An 18,026-nucleotide genomic window follows, 5' to 3' on the forward strand; every position below is an offset into this window, starting at 1 on the left:
CTTACTATTCTACAATAGACGCAATTGCCGTGCTAGTTCATAAAATTAGTTATCCATGCAAACGCTTTCCGCCAATAGTTCTTTATTCGAGTTGGCTGCTCCTGGTAGATGGTTTTAATCGCAGGTGAGTCGAGTGTATTCAGTAAAACACCATCATTCATTTTCGGCTCTGTCGCCATCATCGTCACAGCAAAGCGGGGCGAGAAGATCAGCATACGTCCGACATTAAGCTCCCAAATACATGAATCGATAGAAGTCGGCATAAAAGTTAGCAGCACGGTTATTTTCAGGGTTTAGATGACATGCATTTGGTAACAGCAGTAATTTGCATCTTATACAAATACATTTTCTATTACTTTGAGATTACTTTTTGTTTATTAGCTAGGAACCTGGCTCCATTTAAGGCAGTCCAACCTGTTCATTTACCTGAAATACTGTAGAACAATAGCGATGCTTAGTTCCTGCAAAATAAACGCTACTGTAAACTGCGTTAAAATGAATGCAGTGCAACAATGCAGCGCGCAGGACTTAACCGAAGAATAGGGGTGCAATCCTCCGGGGGTCCGTGACATCCTCCACTCGTTCCTTTATTTGAGCGAGTCTGAGCTGCACTTGATGGATGATTTGAGTTAACAGTTCATTTCCTAAAACCGTCTTCGCTTTTGTTTGCTTTCCCTTTAAAGCTAGCTACATCACAAAGAGAAAAGACACAGCTCTAGCTTCTGCTTAACCGGCATAGCTAACCGGCCGAATGATAGCAGGGGACATTCTATCGTAACTGACATTATCAAAGGATAATTACATAAAACAGTATTGCACAGACAACACTGAGTATGCCCAAGTTGATCATGTCACTGTGTAACAATGTGTCACATGTTGTCGTGGCCGAGTGGTTAAGGCGATGGACCAGAAATCCATTGGGGTCTCCCCGCGCAGGTTCGAATCCTGCCGACAACGTCATTTCTTTTCAGTTTTGGTGTTTTAATACTATCGTTGTGTTATGGAGGGAAACACCAAAACCTTACCAACACATCCTGTCCTGAACATACTCAGCCAACACTATTTTGCGACAGAAATACCAGTTTGGGTTTATCGGCCAACAAAGTCCGAACAGCTCCTCAATTAATGTTTGCAATGTAAAACAACACAATGTTTTCCATTAAAATAATTGGTATGTGTTCTTAGGTAGTAGCGATGACAACTTAACCCATTCCCTGGATTCTGTTGAATTAAATGTGCTATTATAGTTAGCATATTTCTCCAGGCCTTCTTGTTTTTCCTTGCACCTTTTCATCATAATCACCCTCAAATATGCCCCATATATCTGACCAATTTTTTTTATTGTTCTTTTTTGCTGCCACTGCCTGATGTTACTTTGTCTTTTTTTCTCTTGTCCTTATACACTGAACTGGTATGACTAATTGTCTGTACATTATACTAAAAATACAAAAATATATAATCAGGCCACAGGTGTGTTCTCATAGAGCAAGTGAGCAGTACAGCCATAGCTGCTGTTAACATTGCCTCACCGGCTAAAAACGTTTTTGTACAGCATCCAAATAATCAGTGTAACAATATCAATACAAAGCACTGTCACTGTTACTATCAACAATGTCAGTGTGCACAAACAACTACACCACAATGATTAGAAGTTTACTCTCATATATATTTGTATTCAAAATAAAAGGTTCTTGTGGGAAAACCCAGTACAAAGTCACAGCTGGTAGATTCAAATATTCAGTTACGAACTTTTGCCATACTGTCCTATGAGGTGGCTTCTGCATGCCTTTTACAAATCTAATATTAGCCAGTTTGGCATATAAGCTGAATGCTGATTTATCATGCAAACTAAATTACCTGACTGGTCAACATCAGCTTTAACAAGTTTAAAACATGGTTGAAAGGCATCTGCAAGTTATTCAATGCCAAAATTACATCAAGAATTATGTTCATATACAGTAAAACATCTTGGAAGTCTGATTGCTGGTACTGTGCCAAAAAACACTTAATATTATACCATTTGGTTGACAAGTAAACAACCCTTGAAACCACCACTGGGGAAAAGTTGGAGGACAAAATATGATTAATGATTTATTAAAAAGTATACAAATTGGACACATTCTAAAACAGCTCAATGATTTCAATGGAGTATTGTCCGACGTCCTTCTTCACCTTCATCTTATTGAGCTCTTGGAGGCTGCCCTCGATCTTTCCAAGTTCAGAAACCAGTCTCACCTGAGGACACAAGAGGGCATCTTTTAAATCTTTCTCAGATCAGTTTTCACATGTGAAAACTTCTCCAATAAACAGTAGTAAAATTGACATGTTTTGTGCCTTTTTTTTTTTTTCTTTTCTTTTTAAACCAGAAAATTTCTCATTTAACATTCAAGTGTTTGTTACCTGAGACTTGACAAAGCTGTGAAGGTTCACCAGTAAACCTTTGGCCTCAGGAGTCATCACTAGCACTGTGAAATGAGCATCCAATACCATGCATACCCAATCCATGATCTACAGTCAAATGCAAAAGAAAACAGAGTTAGTAATGTTATTCTTATAGAAAGTATCATTCTTATTGCAGGGGGTTTTCTGTGTGTTACATATTAGAAGTATATATTTTTAAGTAGTTGGAAAAACTCTCTCCATCGTTTTATGCTGACTATGTGCACTATACTTGAATCAGACTGCACACAGTTCAGGTTAAAATATGAGTACACCATATATGGATTTGACAGTCTGTCAGAAAAATCCTTTTTTCTGCCTCCAGACTCGTCACTTAATGTGTCTTGGTGTGACAGTCACTGGCTGCACGGGGATGTCAAGTCTGGCCATTCTAATTATCTAGTGAAGACACTGATTCAGACCTGTGTCAGACTTGGCGATCTCAGTCCGTGCATCTGTGGGGAAGCATCTTGGGAATACTTGAGGTAAAGGAACTGCAGGTACTGGAGGAATAGCTGAGTGGACGAGAAAGAAAAGTGATGAGTTAACACAGTTTTTAAAGCATCTCTAGTTAGTGTTACACATTTAAAAAAAAAAAAAGCCATAACAGGTATGGTATTTACTGCTTGGGAACATGAATGAGTGTTGATGAATGTTACTCACGACAACGTGCTGGGAGGAGAGATCTTTTAGGTGTGGGAGGAGGAAAGTGTCACTGTATGCCGTCAACAGGACCTCATTTCTGTGCAACTTGAGTTAAGGCCCTATATTTCATATGCATGTCTAAACTCAAATCATCACCCACAAAGCAGATTGCACTTAATGTTCTGTCTGAGTGATTGTGCACTGGAAGGATACAGAAGAACAGCCTTATGTAATCCTACAGGACAGATCGGCTCCGGTGGAGTTGAGCTCTTCTCCTTGTCCTCCTCTCCAGTCTTAATAACGACTCTACCTCCACCTCCTAGGGCATCTGAGCAGTCCTGGTCAGTGGAGGTGGAGCTGAAACCATTTTGCAAGCCAACCGGGGCGCGCTCCCTTGCAATTAATGTTTCCATGAAGGAGACGCTGTCAGGCTCCAAGCTCAGTTTCTCTGCTTCAGTGTCTGGCATACTGCAAGAGGAGGGAAGAACAGTTATTTTTTTTTATGTTAAACAGAATCAGGCTGATAATCACCTGAATTATACTGAATTCATATTGTTTTATCAGATAAGTTCTATCAAGCAAAAAAAATATAAATCAACTGTTTAAAGTCACTACACGAATAGTTTCAAGTCTATACTACTTTGGTGTCTCCCAGTGGGAGTATCAAAAGCAGCAGATATTAAATCATACCCATATTAGGAGCGTGCACTTCAAAAACGTAAGTTTTACCTGATAAAGGCCTTCAGGCAAGCACAAGTGACAGCTTCTGGGATGTCAGGGAAGAACTGCAAGCAGAGCTGACACAGAAAGAAGTCCCTCCTCTCCAGAGCCAGAAGCACAAGGTCAGGACACACACTGTTGAGGGTCATATGAATGGTAAGTGGTCAGATTTGACAGAAGCAACACTTGACTAAATTATTCCTGCAAAATTAAGAAACCAACAAAATTATATTTCAATGAAAATTAAAGAAAAAATAACACATTACAGACTATAGACTGAATGATAGCTTTGAGTCAAAATGTGTACCATTCAGTGACTTTTCCATTAAATAACTATTAAATAACTCCATCCTGCTTTCATGGCCATGCCTTACTGACCTGTGGCAGAGGGACTGGGTGTGCACTAACTGTGCCAGGGTGCTCGGGGTGTAGAAGGCTGGATCAGCCAGGCTCCGGGACACAAGCATTGATGCTAGCTGCCCCACCAAAGGCTGCAGGTCCTGGATGTCTGCCCTGGAGAGGAGCCCCTCTACCTCTCTCTGAACCTCTTCAACTGGTGCTGTCTGCACGGAGAAATTCAAATATTTAGTTTTTATAAAATTACTTTTCGTTCAGATTGATTTAGTATTTTTTCAGAGAGAAATCAAAATTTGACCTTAGTGAAGTCCAGAACTTGGTCAACTGTTAAACTGGGTGCTGATTGGGTCTTACGGTTTGTTCTCTGTGTGAGAAGAGAAAAGAATCCATAAATGATGACATTGACAGAAATATTAATAAAACCATTGCTCATCATTCACACAGAACGTAACACACAACGGCAACTGGTGTTACTATGGCTCAAGTGTTGACTATTATTATTCAGTAATACATAATAGATACATCTTAAAAATGACAGTTGCCCTGTAGTATTATGATTTTGCCTTACCGTCTTCCTGGTCTCGGCTGGTCTGGAGGGCTGAGCTTTATCTCCATGCAGAATGTTATTCCAAGATGGTACACAAGCTGGAGCTTTGAATTCTGTTAACAGAAAAACACACTGTATTGAGTGACCGTGCACAATTGCAATATAGAAAGTGCAGCATCATTTAGAACAGCCACATGACCAAATATGCATGAATTGGTATGTTATATAAATATAAGATGTATTTACGCATGTCATTATTGCAAAAGTGGAAGTATTACACATTTGTTTCAGCTCACCTTCAGTCTTGGCCTGCTTTAGTTTTCCGAGGGCAGAGGCCAGGGAGGATTTGGGGCACTCATATGGAATAACAGAGAGGGTTTTCCCATGTGGAATGAACAACTTGTTGGAGAAAGTCCATAGCTAAATCAGAGAAAAAACAAAAATGAATACAAACAGGAACTAACAGTACAAGTTAACTACACTTAACAGCAATAATATAAACAACACAACTGGCGTATTTATGTGTCAATTTCAAGATTGTAAACTGCCATAAAGTTGTGAGGAGGGACAGCGAGCCCCGTCACAGTGGAGAGCAGACACAATGCTTTACCAAAGTCATACAGTCCTCCATCAGCACCCAGCAGCTGGAAGGACAGGGAACCTTGGCCTGCAGTAATAATAACAATGAGGGAAGCCTGAGCGGGAGCACTTCCAACCTCAGCAGTAGACACCGGTTACTGCCCTATATCAGCTCTACGGCGCTCAAACTTACATAGCTAAAACATCAAAGCATTCCTACCTGTCCGTAGATTTTACCCGCCATCTCTTTTCCAGCCTGAAGTGTCTGGAAATTTGTATTCCAGATGCAGAGGAAGTCTGAAAAGAGACATTCAAGAACCATACACACTTACATCAGACACTGGGAGTCACATAGCGTCAAGTCATCATTCTAATGCATTTACTCTGCATACTCTTTCGTATGAATTTAACGTGTGCAAAGGGATTATAAAGCAAAGATGGCAAGGTAAGCTAACGTTAACTACTTTTTTCAATCTGTCATCTCTGGTATTGTGCAAGCTGACTAAAGCATGGCTTACTGAAAACATTGCAATGTATCCAAGATTGACTTCATTAAGATCTGTCTTGGATTATGATGGTCATTTTAGTGGGGTAAAAAAAACAACAACAATCATATCTGAGCAGAGAATTTGTGGTCTTCAGTTTAAGGAGTGTAATCAAACTGCATTCACCTTTACCAGCTCCAGCAGAGGGGTGTGGAACCCCCACAACAGCCACATGGGCTTCATCTAGGAGCTGAGCCGATGCTGCCTCCAGCAGGCCCTCGCCGACAGGAAGACCCAGCAGCAGACTTCTGGGCAATGGAAGAGCCTGGGCCCCCTCGTCACCCCCCAGGCCCCGCACAGAGACAACGCTCTGGTACACATGACCATTAGGGTCTGGTTGGCAGAACAAAGAAGGTAAAACGTATTACTGAGGGAGTGGATTGGTGAGAACTAATGACAGACGTCTTACTTAACTTCTATGTATGTATGCAACATTAGATTAGCCTAAGCCTGTTTTTGATACCAAGTGTAGAATGCATTATGTAATCAAGAGATTCCACCCCACTGAAATCAATGGATTAGTGTTGGCTGCTTATCTCAGAGGACACTGACACTGAATGATACGGCTTGGGGATGTTGTTCGAGGCAACAGGCTTTAAATATATTGTCCTTCTTTCTAAACCATTTACCCTTTAAAAACCACCTAGCTAAACTGGCTCTGTGCTGCTTAGCAATAATATTAAATATATTTGCACAGTAAACTCATGCTTACAGAGGTAAAGCAGGCAGATGTGTTTGTCCCTGTAGGAGGCAGAGAAGCTGAGGGGGGAAAGACCGGGCTCCTCTCTCTCAAGCCGGTACCTCTGTAGGGTGTTGGGATTCAGTCTGTGCAGGTAGAGGAAACTGTCCCCTTTCTGTGGGAAGACATAAACAGCTGTTCATGCCAAACAGGCCTTTCCAAATAACAGTCACGGAGAATTGATGCACGTGTCCACGGATAAAACCAATACAGACAAAATTGGTAAATGAGTCATAAGTTATAGGCAAATAGTTATGAACTCAAATGAATGGTCTTTACAGATGAGTAGTTAATACTTAATAATAAATCATCAACGTGAATTGTGTATTTTTGTAAAAACGTAACAAAAAAATGCATTTTACCTGTTCAGTTGTGAAGATGACAAACTGCTGTGAGTCTGCAACTATGTTAGTGCTCCACCTGAAGACAAACAGAAGCACCATCAACACGCTACAAGAGAAAACAGGTCAGACTGCAGAACAGCATGGCCCTATATTTGAAATGTCAATGTATGGGTTGTAAAGGATGGTGATGCTGACCTAATGGCTTCTTCTTGAGCAAGGACTTCCTCTATAGGCTGCTGGGGAGCAGACAGGAGGGAGTCCAGGAGTCTCACAGCTCCTCTCTGGAACAAGACCACAGGCTCCCCTCCAGGCAAACAGTGAACCCTCCAGACATCTGATGACACCTGGAAAGAATGAATTAATAGGAAGCAGGTATGAGAATGTGTTTTAATCAGTGAGGGCACTTATAATATTTAAGTTGGCTACTATGTATGCTACAGATAATTCTTGGATTAAGGGACTTTCTAAATGGACGTAAGTGCTGTTTTAGGAGGACATTGTTGACTTGGTTTATGTGACCAGTTACAATGTTGGAAAGCTGGAATGGTAAAGGTGGACATATTCTAAATACAGAGACCACAGCCACATGAGCATGAGGCAATTTCAAGATATATTCAGCTGCACAAAAGTGTTCTGACTGTAGCAGTTTTGAAAAAACAACAACAATGTGACATTTTAGAAGCATAAACTCACCCTATTCATAGGAACAGGATTTAAGGATTAGACCAACGTCCATGTGACCATAAATCACCTCATCAGATTATGATTGGACTGGACAAATATTCACAGACTATAATAGTATGTACACATACCATAACTGCACCATGTTTAAGATTTCAGATGTGGAAATGGAAATTCCATTTTAATTGATATTCTATTTTATTGTTTCAGTAATCCAGATTAGGCACAGTGGACATGTTCAAATAGAGCTCATGCTTCACAATGTGAATAAAACCTCGTCCAGCTTGTTTGGTGGAATGCCATGAATGTTTATAAGGCTAGATTGTCCAAAAGTGTACTTTTACCTCAAACTGATGCAATGCATCTCATCCCTCTAATCCCTCTCATAGATATAGGGCTTTTTGCTTTGCCATGGCTGTTTGGAACAGGTACAAACACTGTTGTCTTTAGACATGATCAGACTATACATCAAACTATTTGAAGCACAGCATGGCCTTTAAGGCCAATAGAGACGAGAGCTGAATAACCATGTTCACACTTACGGTTGCTTTGAAGGCCTTATCTAGGAGTATGTCCTCATCCTTCCAGATTCTGATCACCTTTAAAACAAAACAAAAACACTCATTATTTTGTGTATTGCAAGGTATTCAAAGTGACATCTAGTGTTTGAATTAGGGGTGAATGATTTGGTACAAAATCCTATTGCAATTATTTTTAAAGATATTGTGACTTATATGATTCACGATTTGTAGGAATGATCATTTTTGCACCACACTTCCTTTTATAACGCTGTTCTGTCCCACAATTTACTTTAGAAAAAAAATGTGAGTTGGGCACTATATTGCAAATTCTGGTCATCTACCTAAGTTAACATGTTAACCAGCTGGCCCCAGATCTGAAAAGCTCCTGTGCCAGAGGTCTAAACACCAACACTCCCCTGGCAGTCTAGCTAGCTGCACAGCTAACTGAGCTAACAGGCTAATTGCGGCTAAAGTCGTGGATGTTTTAAACAGAATACAGTTAGCAGTGGTTGGCACTGAATTCTCTTGGATTCTGAATTCAAGGTGGCCAACTTTAACGTATGCCCCCTTTAATGACAAATTAACTAACAGAGAGGTTTACTTTTAATGGGGTCACACAAATTGGTGAGATCAATACTTCAAATTAGGTTTAATTGTGTAGTAAACAAGGCAATAATAAGTAACCAAGTGGACAAGGCCAATTGAACTGTGTCTAATATAAACCAGGTTGATGGGAGAATGAAGTGAACATCTCAATCACTGCTTTTTCAGTGAACTTTGTGCTTAAATTATATATTATATAGAAAGGGGAAAAGGTTAAGTCTGAGTAACAAACTGACTGGTTCTTTTTTGCAATTTCAATCTGACAGTGAGTCAGTGCAGCCCCACAACCTTGCTGCAACCTAGAATCCTTCTCATAAAAGGCTCATGTGCTTCTCTTCATCATGCCACAACTACAATGACTAAGAAGTCTACCTTGTTGTCTGAGACCACCACATATTCTTCTGTCTGAGAGTTGTAGACTGCTGGGCAGGTCAGGGTCTGTCCTTGTTTCACTGTCCAGCTGCTCAGCGGCTTCTGGTCTGAAACCTATCAGAACCACAGCAACACAAAAGAAAGGACACGTTACTGACGTGGGGAAGGTTTTACCTCTCACTACACAGAATAGTTTTCCTCACCTAATTGTATCCACTATGTAAATGTACCTTTAAGGGCTTTATTATGCTATAGTCTAACTTCCATCATGCTAACTGGAAACAAGGCAGTTAAACCTGTACTGAAAGGTCAAAGTAAGTGAGGAGGAGATGCTCGGTGCGTTATTTAGCTATGTATGGATATGTATTATAGATAAAGCTAGAGTACTATGCACGCCAAGTTTAGCAGAGCCATCAATAGTTAGCTGAAAGTGTGTGTGTCTACCGGTTTATATAGCAAACGTTAGCTAACGTCTGCTTGTTGTTGTATCCCGGCTTGATGTTTAATTAACTACTCCAACCTTTTTGACAAAGAAATAAATTAAGACAGTATTCAGCTTGCTGTTATCTAAGGTGTATGTCATCTCTCCACTGTTCTTATGTCATCTCTCCACTGTTCTGGTGGTTTCTGTATCGAAGAACATCCGAGGATGCCAACACGAGTTGCACGCACAGATCAGCTGGCCCAGGTCGGCAGAGCCTCCTCAAAACCATCTTTAAGCGTTACCTTGTACAACGTGACAGATCTGGTTGAGTCGGTGACAACGACATGGTCGCTGTCTCTCTCCGCTTCGATCCCCTGAATGCCTGAATTAGTCAGAGTTTGACCTGGAACAAGTCCGCACAACGTGTATCCCTCATACAGCGCGGCCATGCTGGACGAGAAGAAAGTGGAGCTCGTCGAATCTCGCGAGAAAAGACGAGCGTTTGTCAGCGCCCACCGGAACCACGAGACTGCTCTCTGCTACACCCTGGCTTCACCCTTAGTAAAATCATCTCGAACCAAACTATTTTAAAAGTGAAATATTCTCTTATCGTGTATCTCAATAAAATACACTTCACCGTTTAAGAAAATTAAAATATTATACACATGTGCATCATTTACATAGATGTAAATGCATGCCTGACATATATGGATTTATTGGAAACCTTGAAATGTCCACAAAATAGTACAATAAAGTGGTGTTTACTTTTTAGAAGTATCATTTCTCACAAAGGCTGCCCTTAAGTCATCAAGATTTCAAAGCATCACTACTGTATTCCCTTTATGAAGGCCATAATCACGTTCTTTTTGTAATTGTGTCACAGGAGTTGATTGGTGGCCACATTGATAGGCTATATAATAATGCAAAGTTTGAAAAAAGCCGACCCATGTTCCCCACCGCATGGCTGACCCATCCTAGACCTCTGTACATGTTGCTACCCTCAATGTAGAGGAGGGTTTGTTCCTATGACGAAGCCTATCACAAGTGGGTGTGAAGTTGGTATCTTTGGTGTTGTTATGACTCATGTTGGCTTCTGTTCGGTTCAGATCATAACAAGAGAATTGAGAGAAATACTTGTTAGAGAGAATCGTAACCCATTAAAGCTCTTCATGAATGCATTGGTGATCTGATGCAAGTTCAGATTTTAAGACATGGCAAAAGAGTTTCTGCCAGTAAACGTGTCATATTTAATTCAGTGCCTTTAGAAATCAAGGATATCACAATGGGATTTTTTTTTTCATAGATGATAAAAAAAAATACTTTGATGTTGGACATTGTTGCTTGTGAATACAATCAATACATTGGTGTAAAAAACAAAATCTTACCTAACTCCTAAATCAGTAAAAACAGGAGAAAAGGGGTTATCAAAGAAAAAAGACTTCTCCTTCTCACTATGCTGTCACATTCACTGAATTGTCCATCACACTTTGTATTAGGCTTGTTTTATTAAAGTTGACTTGAAAGGGAAGTAGAAGCAAAACGCACTTTCTAAACCAGTAGTGAGTCAGATCAAATTATGTTAAATGTCAAATTTGTCGGGACTGTGCTCCACACAACAACAAGGCATCTTGAGTCAGACCATATTCTTTATTTTTAGAGAGCAGAACACGCGGCCGACTTTTCCATATTGCACTGGTTTAATAATCACCAGAGAAGGGATCTGCTGCTGTTTCAGCACTGTGTGATTTCTGATGGAAGTGAAGTTGAATGAAAGTTATACTCGGTAGCGCCGGGATCTAGAAAAGAAACAGACACACACAAACAGACACATAGAACAGGTTAGAATGGTTACGCTCACTATAACAAAAGTACAGATCCTTGATAAAAATAATCCCTTTTCATAGGGGAAATTCTGAACTAATTCTTTGACAGACAGTCAAGAGTAAACAGTCCAAGATACAGATCCGGTTTCATTGCAGTTTTTTTTATTTGGTTGATGATGGGAGCACTCTGCACACTAGGCCATCACTTGATTGTAATGATAGTGCTTCTCTGCTGAAATGTGAAAGTTCTTATATGATCAATCTTCTTTTATTACACAATTTTAGTTCAGATCAAAATTTAGTTTAATGAAATGTATCATTTCAGCTGATTCTGTGTTTAAGTCCTACATCAATATGTGTTTAAAGCAAATTCGAGACAACATAAGTTTACTGCACATAATGCACAGACAATGAACGGAAATAAACAAGTACATAACAAATGAAGCTGTTAGCAAAAGTATAATACATTTAAATGATGCACAGCAGCAGACAGACATGTTTCGGCCCTTGGCCCTCATCAGCGTTACCGTAACTTATTTGCGAGTGCTGATGACTTCATTTGTTATTTCATGATGGGTCTCTCATGAAACTTTTTCAAGGTGAGCATGCCAGTTGCTTTGAGAGAAAAAAACTAATTACATCTACAGCACCAGTAAACAAGTTCATCTTTGGGGTGGTTACAATGCTCGAGAACAATAATATGAGAGACTTGGATCACAGGCTGTTCTGACTGTTTTAGTGGATATATTCTTTATGTCTGTTTTATGAGCTAATAAAACATGGTCACTTTAGATTGATTGAAATGTGCCAATTGAAGGTAAAGAAGCTAAGACCACTGCTCTCTGTCACTGTGTGGCTGAGGAGTGATAATGACAAGTACACACGTACATTTTATAAAGTCTGTCCTGTGTTTTGGCTATGGCTTTGACTGAATTTTTAATGACACATTTTGCTGTTTCATGAAATATTGCTTACGTTCAAAGCAGTCTGGGATTTTGAGTATTCCATCGATGCACTGGGTTGGCACAGCGTAACCACAGTTCCTGGCCTTGTCCCTGCAGTAGACTGAGACGATATCTTTGTGTAAGACTCTGTTAGGGCTCAGGTCTCCGATCCAGATTTTTCGTCCTTTGTAGAGTATCCTTCCTCTCGTAATGGCAATGCTGCACGGAGCTGCAAGTCCCAAGCAGAAAGAAAAATTAGGGAGCAATAGTCAAAGATATTAGTGTAGACTGACGTATAAATGTGAAAGCTGTTGCTCCCATATTTGGATGAGTTTTTATCAGTCAAAATCTGATTCCAAAGATTGTTTGTTGGTGTCAAATGCATTTTAACGTCAAAAGAAGTTTTCCTATTGGATTTGAACCACTCTTAAAGTCAACAGTCATAAAATTCAATGTAAAAATAATGGAATTTGGTTGATTATCATCACACTATCAAAGTCTGGGACAGAGGGAAAGCAGCGACACATAAATCCAAACTGGGAAACACGTCAAACCTTTCTCTGCTTTTCCAAGATCACCCCTAAAACTGCAGTTATAACCAGAAATGTGTCATGTAAAGTGACTGTAATATAGGTTGTAGTCCTACCCTTGCAGGATGGCTTTTCAGACCACTTCCCATTCTGCTGACAGACAATCTCGAGGCTTCCTTCAAGTACATAGTCTCCATTGCAGCCATATTTAACAGTTTCCCCGTAGTCATAGTCCCTGTGGTCGTTGCTTGACACGTAGCCTCTGTCGATGTTCCCTGGTCGAGGGCAGGTCACCACTGTGAGGGGAACAATGTGGTCCCTTCATCAGAGAGACTCAACTAACGAAAATGTGGCATGTTGACAGTCACTACGTGTTTTCATATTCCTTACCAATATTTATTTCATATATAATATTAACTGTTTGGCAATTATCTCATGATGTGTCAGATTGAGTGATTTGGAAAATTTCCCCTGCAGATGGTGAAGATCAAATTGGATGTAACTGGCTAATTTGTCATAATTATGCCAACCTTTTCATCTTCAGCTGTTGCAGAATTTTGACCTTTTAACTGGAGGAAAATGTTTTTCTTTCACACAGTGGCATTAGAATATCATCCATCCTTAGAGATTTCACAGTGTCTAATGGCTTTTTTTTTTAAACTCTGTTATTCCTGAGAATTTGCTTGTGTAAGTGCTACAAAAAAAAGAAGAATTTGAACAATTAAATTCCACGCAATCTGGAAAAAAAAAATACATAAGCGGACCTTGTGGTGAGTTGTTTTCTGATCTTCTGATATAAAGATCAAGACTGAAATCTAATCCTGGGATTTGTTGATAATAAGAATAAGTGTCACAACATTACAATACATGTGTTTTTTTGGTTGGCTCACATCCTACAGTAAAATGTTGAAGTTGTGACCAGTAAATATACCTTGCAATACCACAATAATTGATATCATTTCAGTAGCTCATGCTTTTCTGACCTTCGTACCTCGACATTCAGGTGTCTTGGTCCAGGTACCACTGGCAGTGCACTCTGCTCTTGGGTTGCCAATAACTACGTGTGGAGGCAGACACTTGTACGTCCCCTTGTCGCTGTATTCAGTGGTGTTCCCGCTGATCTTCCTGTCATAAATTATCATCCCAAACTGTGGGATTGGAGCGAGTCCACAGGTCACAGCTGCAAGACAAGACACAGAATATGATCATTTGTGTATTGCAAATTAGTTTTCTCCTTTTGTTTTTAAGTATGTGTGTTATATTATTTCATGTGGCATGTGTTGCTCAGATTTACAGCACCACGATCTCAGCGACAACTTCTCTGTGGTCCGTTAAGAAATGTGTTTTCACTGGCCAGTTTCTAGTGAAGATTGTGAACACTGCAATTGAACACTGCTGGTCTTCTAAGACCAGAGAATGGACAACAAAAAAGGACAGAGGTATATAAAGCTACAATAGAATAGGGTAAAAATAGATTTAAGTGCATTTGGAGGCAAGAATGACAAATGTGTGTTGTATGCTTTCTCTTTTAGTGGAGTGGATTACATACGTTTGCACTCTGGTACTGATGTGCTCCACGTTCCATTGGCAAGGCACTCAGCAGTGTTGGCTCCAATCAGGGTGTACCTGGACACAGAGTTCGAAAATAACTAAGTACATTTATTTTAATTGAGCGTTTCAGTCAAATCTTTTGTAACTTTACGTGTGTGTGTGAATTTTATGCTACTTTCTACTCCTACTGGAAGGCAAATATGGTACTTTTGAATTTATTTAATGATTTTAGCTGCTAATTCCTTTGCATAAGCAGATTTTGAAAACCTTTCTATGAAATAAAATGTATTGTCACACAGTAAACCTTCTAATATAAAAAAATGACCTCTATTGTAGCCAGCTGCAACATTAAAATTCATCTTACATGTTACTACCTTAATGAATATGTTACATAATGAATCAAGAACTAAAGAGTTAATTTGTCTGCATTGTGAGTCCTTTCACTTTTAAACTTTAAAGGATAAGTTCACCAAAAAAAAAAAAAAATTCCTGTCAGTATCCAGTCAATCTCATACAGATGGAATTTGTATGATTTGTTGAGTTAAAAAGACATTATTTCCACCCGTCAAGCTAGTACATCCACTTCAGATGGGATGCATACTTAACTCTTTTGTCATGGTTCATGATTCGATGTCTTTGTGTTGTGTCTTGTTTTGTCTTACGTTTTGTTTCTATGCCCTCTTGTGTCTCTTCTGTCTTTGCAGTGTCTCCTCTATGTTCTTCTCTCTGTCTTTTCCCCTTCCTCCTTTGCTCGTTTGTCTCCCTCTGTCTGTCAGTTTTGTTTCCTCCATGCTTTTTCCTCTGTGCCTTCCCCTCGCTATCTCACCTGTCCTCCTCCCTTCTCTCTCTTCATTTGTTCCTCGTCCCCTCATCAGTGTGTCTGTGTACATAAGCTTTTGTTCCCCACGCACTCCTTGTCAGTTTTTTGTAGGTGTAGTCTGTGATTTTCCCGGTGAAGTCCCTGTGTTTCCTCGCGTATCTCCTGTTCCTCGGCAGTATGTTTTTGGACTTTGATTTCTGGTTTTTCTATGTTTGATTTGAACTTTGCCATTTTGTTTGCGCTTTGTTTAGCTGTTTTATTTGCTACTCTTTTTCATTTGTAATCCTGGTTTTTGTAGATTTCGGCTTTTGTTAAATAAAGCTCGCATTTCACTTCTGATTGAACTCATACTTTAAGTATATTTTCTTGATTATACTTTTGCTGGAGGAAGATTTTGATCACGAGATGTGCAACTAAGAGTTTTCAAACCATCATATTGGTACCTTTACAGTAAAAGATGTTAATAGTTCTTCCAGTACTGCCTGTTTATACTTGTCGGTGTTAATAAAGCACCTTACATAAATTAAAGTTACTGCAACCAGTGAATTAGGGTGAGCAAGGTGGCTGAAAGAGCAAATGACATATGTCACAGAATGAAATTCAACAAGATGTTGTTGCCTACCCTTCATTACAGGTGTAGTTGATTTTACTCTGGTACCCAGTATCCTCATAGTCCAGTTCTCCATTAGACAGTTGATCAGGATAGGGGCACCGTTTTGCTGTAAGACAGAATACAGTTCAGAGAACACGTGTAAATGTTAAGTTCTGCGATTTCTTTGTACGAAACATGCACATATAGAATGACGCGTCTGCACTTCTCTACTTCAGTATGCCACCTTCCTGAAGCTGAGTTGTGGTCTAGTTGTGCAGACTGTCTGCGACTATCATCATTATTATTTACCCCCAATTTACAGAGAAAGAATCATTTACATTTTAGTCCTGAATATACACATTCATATCCTCAGTCCTTATCTACATATTATAATACAAATCTTCCCCAAATCTACTAGAGCAGTGTATTTTTCCATGCCACATTAAAAACAAGTCCTCATTTATAGTAAGATTGGAAACTCTATCAGTAATAATTGAATGAATAATTATTTCCGTCATTATACAACTGTTATACAAGCAAAAGGTTTTTTTAAAACATGTTAGATTTAAAGAAAAACTCAAATTTGCAGTTCAAGATGATCTATCACAAGTTCTCACTAGAATAATGGAGACCCACGTATGCACAGGAATTTGGTTGTGGTCCATTCTCCGCTGGCAATGCAAACAATCGTCCGTGGTCCCAGCACGGGGGTGTAACCCTGTTTACAGGAGAGCGCTATCTCATCACCGGGGCTGTAGAACCTCTGGAACCCACTCATCTCAATGTTGTCGCCCAGCTGAGGTCTGAAACACACTGCAGACAGACAGATGGAATCAATGATGACTGGGTATAGACTCTCAAACATGTCTGACAATCCATTCCAACATTTGACAAGGGAATCCAAAAATCCATTTCTGTCACGAAGAACACTGAATTCAAGTGTCTTATAGACAGGGAATAAAAACGTGTTTCTGTCAGCTTCATGTTGGAATAAAAATGTAGGGAAACAAACTATTTTAAACAATTTTCAAAAAAAAGATATATGTATTTTTTTTACTTGAGGACAAATACATGTGGTCAGTTTTACTTGAGCAAATTACATTTGAATCAGTCTCTTATAAGATATAGAGGTATCCTGATGCTGAGGTCATAAATCTGTATCCAAGCAGTTTAAACCATATGCCCTCAATCAAAATCCAATAATGATAGTAAATACCATTGTCTTGTCCGGATGTCACAGAGATAGAAAATGCCACCAAACATAGCTGAAACAAAGTCATAATCCGTTCCATCCTTTGTTGAAATGTGCAGGCGTTCCTTGGATCTTTCCTCTGGTCTCTCCCGTTCAAATACTGAATCTGTCCCCTCTTCCACTGCTGTTTGTGTTTCTCTAAAATCAACAGATAAAAGCAGTGTGAGGTAACTGCCCGCTGATGGTGCTTGTTTTGTTTCTTCTTTGTGTTGTGACATTTTACTGGAAGTGAAACACTCCGACTGTGGACTTTCCCTTGTCGATGCAATATTACGAAATAACAAACATTTGTCTTTAAAATGCCATTTGACCCAGCCTGGTCGGACTTGAATAATTTGAAAGAGTTCAGCATTATGAGGCGGAGATACATTTAAAAAAAAAAAAAAAAAAAAAAGTATAATAAAATAATTGGTCCATTGCTGATCATGGTGTAAGTCTCTTACTGAGGTTAAATGCATCAAGGGCAGATGACGTCAAAGAGGTATTGTATCTATTTGGATAGAATTCTCATAAATGTACAGGTATAACTTGCTATAAATCAAAAGTTGATACATCACATGACATGCCAATAAAAAGATTGATTCCCTCAGGGAGCAGCTACAATACAGATCAATGCTCGAATTGAAATAGGTTGAATTAGAGCTATAGAGTTATTCAGTTGAGTTTATTTATCCATTCAATCTTTACAGGGGTGCACTAGTGAACATGTATTATTATGTACTCTTTCTATTACACTTTCAGCTGTTATGGAGCTTTACTGGTCATTTCCAACATGAGCAGCACTAAACTGACTCGAACTGAGGTCCCCAAAACCGCCGACACAAACTGGAGCAGCAACGATTAGTCACTTATTTAATAAGTCCAACAAAATCAAATCAGATTCAATTAATAGTGAAAATAATTGGCTGATTGATAATGAAAATAATGGTTATTGCTGCACTACTGTAAACAAGCATGCACACAATCCTAGAAGTAACAAAAAGTCTAACCTATATGTA

The 18,026-nt window shown here is 39.4% G+C and overlaps 3 protein-coding genes and 1 non-coding gene across 4 annotated transcripts in view; 1 reads left to right on the forward strand and 3 right to left on the reverse strand.

The window, feature by feature from the left end:
• LOC115583792 (nucleosome-remodeling factor subunit BPTF) overlaps positions 1-754 on the reverse strand; it is a 43,594-nt gene extending 42,840 nt beyond the window's left edge. The window contains exon 1 of the mRNA XM_030410467.1: positions 427-754. The gene's annotated coding sequence lies outside the window, so the exon portion shown is untranslated. The remainder of the gene's footprint in view (positions 1-426) is intronic.
• Positions 755-875: 121 nt separating this feature from the next.
• Positions 876-957, forward strand: trnas-aga (transfer RNA serine (anticodon AGA)). The gene has a single exon. It is a non-coding gene; the product is annotated as a tRNA-Ser (tRNA).
• Positions 958-1,645: 688 nt separating this feature from the next.
• On the reverse strand, positions 1,646-10,040 carry nol11 (nucleolar protein 11). The gene is made up of 18 exons (XM_030412235.1): positions 9,819-10,040; positions 9,093-9,206; positions 8,139-8,195; positions 7,111-7,259; positions 6,934-6,991; positions 6,545-6,686; positions 5,959-6,165; positions 5,508-5,584; positions 5,005-5,128; positions 4,730-4,821; positions 4,460-4,525; positions 4,183-4,367; positions 3,814-3,939; positions 3,298-3,552; positions 3,103-3,181; positions 2,862-2,954; positions 2,401-2,508; positions 1,646-2,235 (listed from the first exon to the last, which is right to left on the reverse strand). The coding sequence occupies exons 1-18, from the start codon at positions 9,963-9,965 to the stop codon at positions 2,122-2,124; spliced, it is 2,193 nt and encodes a 730-aa protein (XP_030268095.1). The 5' UTR covers positions 9,966-10,040; the 3' UTR covers positions 1,646-2,121.
• Positions 10,041-11,002: 962 nt separating this feature from the next.
• On the reverse strand, positions 11,003-17,206 carry LOC115593181 (beta-2-glycoprotein 1-like). Its single transcript, XM_030436602.1, has 8 exons — positions 16,993-17,206; positions 16,413-16,589; positions 15,807-15,903; positions 14,363-14,439; positions 13,805-13,993; positions 12,930-13,109; positions 12,315-12,512; positions 11,003-11,312 (listed from the first exon to the last, which is right to left on the reverse strand). The coding sequence occupies exons 1-8, from the start codon at positions 17,066-17,068 to the stop codon at positions 11,248-11,250; spliced, it is 1,059 nt and encodes a 352-aa protein (XP_030292462.1). The 5' UTR covers positions 17,069-17,206; the 3' UTR covers positions 11,003-11,247.
• Positions 17,207-18,026: the final 820 nt, after the last annotated feature.

Source organism: Sparus aurata, chromosome 1 (genome assembly GCF_900880675.1).
Source record: "Sparus aurata chromosome 1, fSpaAur1.1, whole genome shotgun sequence".
NCBI classification, from domain to species: domain Eukaryota; kingdom Metazoa; phylum Chordata; class Actinopteri; order Spariformes; family Sparidae; genus Sparus; species Sparus aurata.